Source organism: Sprattus sprattus, assembly GCF_963457725.1.
Source record: "Sprattus sprattus genome assembly, chromosome: 2".
NCBI lineage: Eukaryota > Metazoa > Chordata > Actinopteri > Clupeiformes > Clupeidae > Sprattus > Sprattus sprattus.
In genome coordinates this window covers 20,130,322-20,142,245 of record NC_137921.1, presented here as the reverse complement: position 1 = coordinate 20,142,245, position 11,924 = coordinate 20,130,322, and the positions used below count along the sequence as shown (strand labels likewise).

General features: G+C 42.5%; 1 protein-coding gene across 1 annotated transcript in view; it reads left to right on the top strand.

Moving 5' to 3' along the window:
• Window positions 1-11,814: 11,814 nt before the first annotated feature.
• The window catches only part of LOC308381374 (glutamate receptor ionotropic, kainate 2-like), a gene marked incomplete at both ends in the record, with an annotated part of 53,133 nt that continues 53,023 nt past the window's right edge, over window positions 11,815-11,924 (top strand). Inside the window, one exon of the mRNA XM_080858934.1 lies at window positions 11,815-11,924. This exon is cut by the window's right edge and continues 5 nt beyond it. Coding sequence (XP_080715060.1) covers window positions 11,815-11,924 — 110 coding nt within the window.

The following is an 11,924-nucleotide window of genomic DNA, read 5'->3' as shown; positions in this document are numbered from 1 at the left end:
CCCTTGCATAGAGCATCATATAACTGAAATGTCATGGTCTCCTCACTGAACCTGGCATACTGACTTGTCTTTTAGAGTCAGAAGCCAGAATTTTGCCCCTGCTTTTAAAAACTGGGTCAGACGCCTTTGATACTTTGTAATGGAGACGGTTTACAGAGTCTGTGTGTCAATGTATGTTGTGTCTGTGCAGGTGTTAATGTGTGTTTTGTCTGTGTGTCTGTGTATGTGTGTGTGTTGAAATCTTATGTGTGCTCATATGATCAGGGTAGGTCATCGGGCAGTATTAATATGAGACGGTGAGTGTGTGTGTCTTTGTTTCCGTGTGTAAGTGTGTGTGTGTTTGTGTATGTGTGTGTGTGTGTGTGTGTGTATGTGCTTGTGTGTGTGTGTGTGTGTGTGTGTGTGTGTGTGTGCGTGTGTGTGTGTGTGTGTGTGCGTGTGTGTGTGTGTGTGTGTGTGTGTGTGTGTGTGTGTGTGTGTGTGTGTGTGTGTGTGTGTATGTGTGTGTTTGTGTGTGTGAGAGGCGTAAGCTTGCTTGAGTAATAACACGGAACTTACCATATCTTAACATGTCAAGTGAGACATGCCATGCCATCTCTAATTAACCACACTCCTAGGGTTACTGTCTGTGTCTGTACATCTCTATCCAGCTGTCAAGGCCATTTTAGCGTGTAATGAAAATACTGAAATAATGTAAAGACTGAAATAATGAGAAGGCTGTCTGTAATGTCTGTATTTCACCTTAGTCTGTTTGATAGGTAGTAACAAAACCCTTTCATTATTACGGAGCCCATGCTAAAGGAAATTAGGGTTTCATAGAGCTTACATAATGCTGTCTGCTTTAAGCTCAGTTGTATTAATCTGCCATACCAGTCCTAGCCAAGCATGAACCACATATATTTATATATGAGCTCCACTTACTGCGACCTTCATTAAAGTTAATTACTGTAAATATGAGCCTTTATCTGAGGTCAAACAGACCTTCCTAATAGTTAATTACTGTTAATATGAGGTGAAACTGAGGTATTACTGAGTATTCACCCACCCTCTTTATTCTTTCTTCCTTCTTTTATCACCTCTGCATGTACTGTAGAGTAAATGGCTAATGTGTTTGTTTGTTTCCTGTTGTCTGTCCTCTCTACCTCACCGACTCTCTGGCTTCTTAACCCTCCTTTCTCCTCTTTCATTCTCTTATTTCTGTAGTCTCCATGTTTAGGGTGATTGTGTTATTTAGGTTGATCAAAATGGACTCAATGTCAAACTCAATTCCTCTTGGAGTGGTCTGTTATCTGTAAGGGTCTGCGTGGTCCCCTGGGTAAACAGGAGCGATCTGTTCTGGCGGGCGTACCCTGCCAGACTTTAATTGAGAGGACACTTGTTGGAAGGATTAAATACAGTGTGCCAGGGATGGGCAAATACATAGTTGTAAAAGTATCAAAACAGAATACAAACTACAGCAAGCACAACACAAATCAAAATAATGTACAAAATATAAAAAAGCTGAACAAAACACGTTACAATTGATGGTATTGAAGTATTCAAGCCAGCTAGGTGATGGTGGCCTTGTCAATAGGGCAAAAAAAGATAAATACAATTTCTTGTCATCCAGCAAGAGTGAGGAACAAAAACATTCAATGCCTCCACCCTATCAAGATGTTACATGCAAGTGGCGTGGTCTGTGTCGCCGTTGCAGACACAAATGTTGTCACTTGTGTTTGGATGAGCAGTTCTTGTTGCCCGCACAATAATTAGCCACTGAATAAGATAAGACAAATGAAACATCAATCTTTCACTTGCATTCGCTTGTCCACGTCTTAAGCATGGGCAAAGTGCTCAGCATATGGTCCTACCTCCCAGATATGCGTGCAGATGATCATGTATACAGTTTTGGAGAAAGAATTTTCTGTATTTTTAAAATGCAAAAATACTGAATACTATGCTATGAAACACATATTTTAAATACATGTATCAAAAATACTGCCCATCCCTGCAATGTGCCCTTCCATGTCTATGGTTAAACTAGAACAAATGAAACCTACACCAGTAACCCTTAGGTGTTTTCTACCACGCCAAAGCAAGATGCGAGTTCCACCACAGTCAACCAACTTTCAGGGTCACAATTCTATCTGTTTCTCAGGCCAGTCTTAAGCAAATTGTCACCCAATCTGACAGTGTTTTCAGTATGTTTGCTCTATTCACTGAAGATGGAACTGTATGAATCAATGGCATTACATTCAATTTAACTGAACTAAGCTGAGCTGAACTGAACTGCAATGAATTGTATCTTGTTCAACACTCAACTTCCATCTTTGTACATACTGGTGAGTTACAACATTAAAACATTGGTGTAGTTTTTTTTGCCAATGATGGTGACAGTGTCAGAACACACATGAGATTGAAAAAGACGGAAGCACCATCTGTTGAGGGGTGTAGTAATCCCACAGGTAAGGAAATAGATACAAATAAGTGCAGCTGTGGCTTCTCAGGTCAGGAAACAAAAAGACCTTACAGGCCTGTCTGTCTGAGCTCCTCAATAACTGAGGTTTCACCCACTCAATCTGCAACTCTTTTTAAAGGTAATGGCTATTTGAACACACTTCCCTCATGTTTGATTGACATGCAATGACAAACTGGTATTCCACAGAATCAGGTCAGTGAAAGGAGTCTAAATTCATCTGGTTCATTTTCACACTGACTGACTGATGCCGGGGGAACTTCTGGCCATCCGAGCTGGTGAGTGGGTGGCACACCAAAAGGTGCCGACAAGGTTTCACCAAAAACAGAGCTACATGTATAGTCAGCCAGAAATTCATTGGATTTTCACAACCTATTATAGGAGTTCTCTCTCTGTCTTGGTATCTCACTGTCTCTTTCTTACTCGTTCCATTCTCACACTCTGTAACTTTTAAATGCACACACAAACATGCACGCACACAAACGCACACAAACACACACACACACACACACACACACACACACACACACACGGTTGTGTATTTCTGGATGAACCTGGACAGCCTCCAAGCTCCTTTGAAGTCTTGACAGAGCTGGTGTGTGTGTGTGTGTGTGTTTGTGTTTGTGTGTGTTTGTATGTGTGTGTGTGTGTGTGTGTGTGTGTGTGTGTGTGTGTGTGTGAGAGAGAGAGAGAGAGAGAGAGAGAGAGAGAGAGAGAGAGAGAGAGAGAGCATCAGTTTTGGAATAAAATGATGGAAGTGTTGACACATTGTCTCCTCACTGTCTGCGGTCTGGCTTCCACAGTAAACACAGAAGTACCTCCACACACACACAAACACACATTGCCAAACACACTTGGAACCTCATGCACTCACAGGCACTCAGTGACCCCAATCTGTCTAAGCTAGATATGTTGTTATTTTATAAACTCCATCTCTATCAGTGTCTCAGACTGGACACACACATATGCGCACACTCTCTCTCTCTCTCTCTCTCTCTCTCTCTCTCTCTCACACACACACACACACACACACACACACACACACACACACACACACACACACACACACACACACACACACACACACACACACACACACACACACACACACACACACACACATACACACACTCACACACTCACCACACACACAAGCAACTATAACTTTGTTAACTTTTACAAGAAAAATTTCAAGCACTACTTTGCCACTTTTATTGGGTATGTGTCAAATATCTATAACAATTCCCTAGTGGCCATAGCCACTGTAACAATGCAACATACTGTACCTGCCATCTCACCACCATTTAGCTGTAACTCATTCATAGGTGGCAGAGGCTTCTAACTAAGGTGCCAACCTGCATATTGGGAGCGGTTGGGGGTTCAGTGTCTTGCTGAACGACAATTCGACACTTGGTCAGGTTCGAACTAGCAACCTTTCCGATTGTTAAATGACTCCTCAATCTCCTGAATCGCCCACAATATAAAAATACATTGCACTCCTATAGGTTCTATCCGAGCATGATACGCTTCCTTATAATTTATTTATTTTTATGATTTTTGTGTGTTTTTTTTCTTTCTCCACAGAGGCACATTATGAACATTGAGGAGAATATCTTGCTAACAAGCGCTTCCTGCTGGTTACACATATACTGTACATAAACATGAAATAAATCAGAATGAATCATTTTTTTATTGCGAATGGAAGGTTTGAAAGTCCTGGTACCACGTGAAGTTCCCCGTCCATTCGCTGATACGCTGCTGAAGCACAAGTACATCCATAAATGAAGGCCAGGCGCAGGTTATTAATTGACAGATAATTGGCTTTGGTGTGGAATGAAGGAGTGCCGCCAGAAGTCTGGCAGAGCAGTCAAGCATTAGAGAGAATCAGACTGTTTCCCAACCATCCGGTTCCCAGGTTTAAGAAGGGAGATAGATACCACAGTCATACTGTATGCTGTGCGGTAAGAGAGAGGTCTCCACTGGACCCCCAAATTAGCACATATTGACTATTGGCTATTTGTGCTTTCAGTAAGAGCCCCATGTGGGCTACCGCAGTGGCCCTCTAATTAACCATTTTATTAACATAACTTGCATTTTCACCTCATGCTGTGTCCCGTAGGTACCAGAGGTGCTTTAGTTACATCAGGACACAGAATCATGTGCACTAAGCTTGAATGCAGAAATAGGATTTCTATATACGCTACTATAGAGTGGTACTATGTATGTTTTAGGATCTGTGGAAAATGTTTGAAAGGTTTTAAAAATAATTCAAAGCCATTCATCATTGTTAACACTCCTGGATCACTACTTTAGTGCTATTTGGGGTTCAGGGCAGTGAACATACACCCTCTAGTGGTCATGGTTAGGAAACACAACTCACACGTGTCTCAACATTTTTCAGTGTCAAATTACTTTGTGTGTTTCGGGTTTGTATAAGAGAGAGAGAGAGAATGAGAGAGAGCGAGAGAAAGAGCATTTGCACGTGGCCTTGTTTGTAATTGTGTTAGTGTCTCTTGGTAAGCCTTATTCAATGAAAATTGGTCTGGGAGAAATTAGTCTGTGTAACACACTGCTGTGGTCCAAGGTGATAATTACTAGGGACTCAGATGACTTGCACTCATTATGTCACAGTACATCCGAGTACTTCAAAGGGATAACACTGTATATGTGTATTTACCTGTGTGTATATGTGTGAACATGTGTGTGTACATGCATGTCTACATCTGCATGTGAGAGTGTTTTTGTCTGTGTGTGTGTGCACGCGTGCCCATGTGCATGTGAGTGTCTCTGTGTGTGTGTGTGTGTGTGTGTGTGTGTGTGTGTGTGTGTGTGTGTGTGTGTGTGTGTGTGTGTGTGTGTGTGTTTGTGTGTATGAGTGTGCACGTACTGGCCTCAAGAGAGCAGTGTTTGATAAGGCTAGGGAGCATGCTGTGCTAATTAGCACGTTAGATCTTTTGGAAACTGGTGGGTTAGGCAATAATTTAGCTCAATGTCCAAGGCACACATAAGGGCTAATTCAGGTAATCAGATAAGGGCTTGGGGGCCAATACACCCCAATTTCATGATTGGATGGCCCACTCAAAGTATACTGCACAGCCTGGCGCACTGTGTGTGTGAGTAGGAATGAGATGAGGGCACGTGGGCCTGCATGTGTTGCTGCAGATAAAACGAACTAGGTAGAATGCATTCATACTACCTTCATAGAGGATTCAGCTCTGCTTTGGCAGAACAAATGCGTGGATTTTTATAAAAATTAGTGTGTCACCACTGATGGCCCTTAGCATTGAGCTTTTAGCATTGAGTGGTTTCAGCATGTGAGTGTCTACATGTGGATCATTTTTCATTGTGTTGTGTTGTGTGTTTGTGTGTGTGTGTGTGTGTGTGTGTGTGTGTGTGTGTGTGTGTAGGTTGTGTGTGTGTGTGTGTGTGATAACAGAAAAGAAGGTCCTGGGCAGCCATAGTAACATTCTCACAGGATTAATTTTTGTTCGGACCCAGTCCCAAACAGCAGCTGGTGGTAGGGAACATCTGGATCAGAGAGGTGACGAATGGCCAGAGCCTAGCGGGGGTCACATCCATTCCTGTTTCCTTCTTGGCCCTGAGCTTCGCCCACGTGATCTTAAGGGCTGTGCAGGGGGTTTGATCGGTGGTTGCCATGGAAACATGGTGCCTGCTGAGGCGTGTAGCTTGAGGCGATGTGCGGGTCGGTGTTTGAGTGACGGCCTGTCAGGATGAAGGATGGATGCCGACAGGTGAAGCCACTGTAACACCACCTTCACCGGTGAACACACACACACCTCACACAAATTCACTTTGAGAGGCACATTGGGTATAGGAAATAATCTCTCTTTTTCTCCAAATGTCTCTCTTTCTCTCACTCGTTCTATATATCTGTCTTACATGTGAAAATTAAAACGTAATTTGAAATATGTAAGATATGAATTCATTCAGTATTTCTGTCTTTATTTTGTTGCTATTCTGATTTCGTCTTAGTGACGAGGACTGTAGGAAGTCTTTAAGGACCCTTTTGACACTAGTGAGTCAGAGAGGAATGTTCCCATTTAAGCCCAGTATCTCTCGCTCTCGTCTTTCTCACAAATACATTTCTCTCCCTCTTTCTCTCAGGAATTACTGTCCCATAAATGCATTTTATTTGTGGAGCTGTGTCCTCATGTAATGACTCATGCAGTGGTTCAGGTGTGTCTTCTCCATGTGGGTCCATGCTCAATTTACCCCCAGAATCCTATTCAGCTGCTTCTTAATAGAGGGGTGGAGAGAGCAAGGGCTAAAAAGAAGGAGAGAGAGTTGAGAAAGATGGAGGGAGGAGAAAGAGATGGTAGGATGGAAGAATGAGAGGATGGCTGGAGGGGAGAGAGAGAGAGAGAGAGAGCTTTTATATAATATATATATATAGTCATAGCAAATGTTTATAGAGAATTCTCGTGCAGTTATTGCATTTTTCCACTAAATCCCGGGCCAGCCCAAGAAGGAAGTACCGGTGATCTGGTCTTCTGTTTCCATTAGGAGTTGTTATGTCGGGGACCATCAACGCTAGAAACATCATGTACACATAAATTGTCCTTGAATCTTTTGTGAGGTTTTGATTTGTCCATAGGACGTTTTTTTTTCCATCATTTATGTTGCTAGGCAACATAAACTAATGCTACCTATGTTTTTTTCAATTTCTCTGTGTTATGTGTTATATTCCATTTTGTTATATTCCATATTCCCTTTGGGCCACGGACCTAGTCCAGCCTTGGAGATGGAAACAAAAAAGGCTTTCTCCCGGACATCTGAGTTTTACCCCAAAGCAGAATTGAGCCATTAAAGTGTTGTTTTAAGGAAGAAACTGAATTTGAAAAACGATAAAGGATTAAAACGGACATTTAGAGAAGGAGAAGGACAGTCAACACAGACAATGTAGTGAGAGGATGCCAGAGGAGATGACAGAGAGAGACAGACAGACAGAACAAATTAAATTCAAGAGAAAGACAGAATAAATACAGACAGAAACAGAGAATGAGATAGAGAGAGAGAGAGAGAGAGAGAGAGAGAGAGAGAGAGAGAGAGAGACAGTGACAGAGAAAGAGACTGCCAAACAACAGACAGAGGGAGGAATGGAGGATGCATAGACAGAGAGATAGAAACAGATAAACAGAAAGATTGAGAGACAGTGAAAGATAGATGGACAGAGGGAAAGAGAGAGAGAGAGAGGGGTCGGGGTGGGATAGACGGAAAGATGAGTGTATGATGAATGGCCTCCTGGATCTCTGGCAGTCAGAGAGTGTGTGTGTGTGCTGGGTTCCTCTCTCTCTCTCTGCTCAGTTTGAGCCAGCTGCAGACCTGACACGCTCTAATACTGATGCATGAGCGTTCATGCCCTGTAGGACAAATCATTTACATACGCGCACACACACACACACACACACACACACACACACACACACACACACACACACACACACACACACACACACACACACACACACACACACACACACACACACACACACACACACACACACACACACACTCACTCTTAAAAATAGACAAGATGCACACACCTAAGCAAGGGCAAATCACATGGTGCATAGTACAGTAGAGTATATAATATCAATGTCACACAAAGTCCACAAGATCAAGGTCACACAAACTATATAAGATCAATGTCACACAAAGTATATAATATAAAGTTGTATGTGTTCATCATGTAAGGTATAAAATGAATTAAAGGAGTGTGTGTGTGTGTGTGTGTGTGTGTGTGTGTGTGTGTGTGTGTGTGTGTGTGTGTCTGAGAGAGAGTGTGAGTGTGAATGTGAGTGTGAGTGTGAGTGTAGGAGAGGGAGAGGGAGAGGGAGAGGGAGAGGGAGAGAGAGAGAGAGAGAGAGAGAGAGAGAATGTAAGTGAAGCGATAAAGAGTAATTTCTTTGCATAGTGGTAGCTATTAACTCGCTGCATCCATTGCCTATTAAATCTGCTACATAATTGGTTCATAATAGTTACTCTGTACTGTATGGACATCGACACACATGCATATTATCCTTTAGATAAGCTTAAACACAACACACTTACACACATGGACCATGAACACACTCAGTTTCCTGGTCTGTAATTTTTACTGACAGTGTCAGCACATTCTAAAAAAAACACCTGGTTTCCTTAACAAACAACATACCTTGGGCCAGATGAATTGTCTTTGCGCACAGCTTTTCAAAAGGACCATGTGTGCGCATATTTCTACATTTTGTGTACGAAGGCTTTTAATCAGTTATCGAAAATGATGAAAAATTATTTCATAAATGCGTTTTACGAGTAGAAAAGTGCTCAGTCAGATGTGGTTTATGGTCTTCTGGTGTCAAGTTGGTCTGAACTGGATCAGGGTGGTGTTTTTTTCTGCAGACGTTAACAGGTTGTGTTGTTTTCACACATTTGTACATATTGCAGTTTTCTTGATTAATTGATTACTTAATTGATTTGCGCACCAATTGAAATGGCTATCTAGATATGTAAAGCACTACTGCTATAACACATTCCACTGTATGAAATGACTCAGTGCGCACCGGAGGTTTATTTCAGTAGAAAATGCGTGTCTTCCTTGTTTTGCACTAAACCCATTTGCCACACTATCCAGAATGCAAACTAATTTTCTCTGATATCTTGAAATAAAAGATGAAAAGACTTATTGCTGTGAGGAAAAACTGATTAATATATGAAGATTTCTATTCAAATGAGCTGCCCTTGGATACAATGTGCTTGGCTCTCTGTTGTTCACTTTGAAGGGCATGTATACTGATCCAAGGCCTTTTGTGTACTATTTTTACATATCCTTTTTTCCAGAGTATACTTTTAAACAAGGAAAGAATAGCTTGTTAATACTACTGTAATAACATAAAACGGATTTAGAACTGACTAAGGCTTAGGCACAGGGTATCACAGTATATATGTTTGTATGAATGTATGTATGTGTGTTTGTGTGTGTGTGTGTGTGTGTGTGTGTGTGTGTGTGTGTGTGTGTGTGTGTGTGTGTGTGTGTGTGTGTGTGTGGTGTGTGTGTGTGTGTGTGTGTACTGGTTGCCATGGTTTCTATTACCATGCCATCCATATGTCACAGATATGGCAGAAGGGGGGTGGAGAGAGAGCGAGAGAGACATAGATAGAGGGAGAGGGAGAGGGAGAGGGAGAGGGAGAGGGAGAGGGAGAGGGAGAGGGAGAGGGAGAGGGAGAGAGAGAGTAGGTTGAGGTGCGGATTCCAAAATCTCAGACTGAGATGTCATGTTACTGGGGACATAGATTCATGCACAGTGGAAAAATGCACACAAAAAAAGCAGATTGTAATTTCTTTGGAAACATTTTGGGTACTAGAGATGTTCTGGTTAAATTCCAAGCTCAAAATTGAGATCAGGTTCAAACTGAAAATCATTTGTTCTATTTCCCATGGTATCATTTAGGACAGAGCACTGTAAACCTGTACAAGTTCAGAGAACTCAAAACTTTTGATGTAACCGATTACATAAGAAAATTTGAGTACATACTGTATATATATTTTTTTAAGTAAACTTAACTCAAAAATTATACATCGGCTATTCTGATTTTTTTGTGTTATCATTTTCATAATTTTTGAGTTCTCTGAACTCATATTATTCCAAAATCGTAAAGGATTTAGCCTCGTCAGATATTTGTGTTTCTCTGGGTCTTTCTCAAACTAGTTATTACGCCCTTACAAGTTATTGAAAGGGTATCTTCCTTATGTTCCAACTTCTTGCGCAAACTCTTACTGTAGAGAGAACTGTCATTGGTCAACCGCCTTCCCAGTGTTGCCACTGCATTAACATTTACACCTGTGATTTAGCAGACGCTTTTATCCAAAGCGATTGACAAGGAATTTTGCATTTATAGATCATGAGCAGTTTAGGGGTTCACACTTATACACTTGGTGGGGAGGAGTGGGGAATCGAACTAGCAACCTTCCAACCTCTGGAATACTAAACGACTCCTCTACCTTAAGTCTGCTGTGTCCGTCTCTCATGACAAGAGCTTTGCAATGGTGTTCTCAACGACGTTGATGACGTCAGATACTAAAATGTTTTGAGTTATCAGGCAATGTTAACTCAAACAAATACATTCCAATACAATTAAAACGTCTGCACTTACTCAGAAAACTAATACATTTTAAGTTGGGTCAACTAAATACCAGGTTTTAAGTACTGAATACATAATGTTAATGAGTTAGTAGAACTGTCTGGGTTTACAGTGAGGTTTCACAGGGACCGGTTTCAATGTTGTATAGGGTGACACATTGAGAACCTGTTCAAAAATGAACATCCCGATACTATAATTAAGGATAAATGTTCAGTGTTTGAAACAGATAAAGCTCCCATATTCTCCCGGCGTTGCTAGGCTTCAAATACATTTTGAATGCCAAAATACTAGACAGAAAACGACGCTATCCATGGTCCTGAAAACAATCCGAGAAGCGCTCCTGAGAAGGGAACACTGAAATTAGACAAATCAGCTATGCACTAAGGAGAAGTTTAAAGTAAGCTCGAGACGAGATGAGATTGTACGTCGAGGAGACTAAATCAATACTCTTATTTACACACAAGGGTAGTCTGTTTTCCTGGTTACATTTATGGATCAAACCAGATCAAACACTCAGTTTCACCCACACATACACACACACACACACACACACACACACACACACACACACACACACACACACACACAGAGAGATCTGGAGTGGCCACTAGGCTCATGTCAGCCACATATATCAACAGATGTGGTGATGAAGCCTGATAAGTAATTTCACGTTACTCTCTCTCTCTCTCTTTCTCTCTCTGTTCATTTTCGCGCTCCTTTTTTCTCCATTTACGTGTGCGCTAGCACTAACCTTGGCTCGACGTCAGAGGCTGTGCGGCAGTGCAGTAGGATGCGCGCGTGGGCAACCGAGCCCCACTTTAAGCTGATATCGCGATTCTGCCACGCGAACCATACTCCCCCCCCCCCCCCCCCCACCCCTTCTCTTTGCTCCGTCGCCGGTGTAGGTAACCATATCGTTTCACCCCTTCCATCTCTTTCTCTGCGTTCATGTATGGATTTTACCCGGATTTTGACCACCAGCCATGGGTCCCTTGCTGTTCTTTGAGCCGAAGGAAAGCTCCGCTGGCGCAGTAAAGACGGGCAACACGTCGGGACTGCTAATAGACTCGGAGGAAAGGCGAGCGACCATGCCGTGGCCGAGCGCTTCGCTTCTCGCCGCTGACACCCTGCCTAACGTTTGCTGAATAGGCTAATTCTGGGGGAGAAGCAGCAGGCTAGAGCACCTCGCGGGGCTTATCGCAGCTCGTTTGGAGGGCAACATGAGGAGCCCGTACCCACCGGTGAAGTGGCTCATCCTCCGCGCGCCTCTGCTGTTGCTTCCACTCGCGTTCCTCCTCGATACTTCTCGTGGGATGCCGCACGTTTTGAG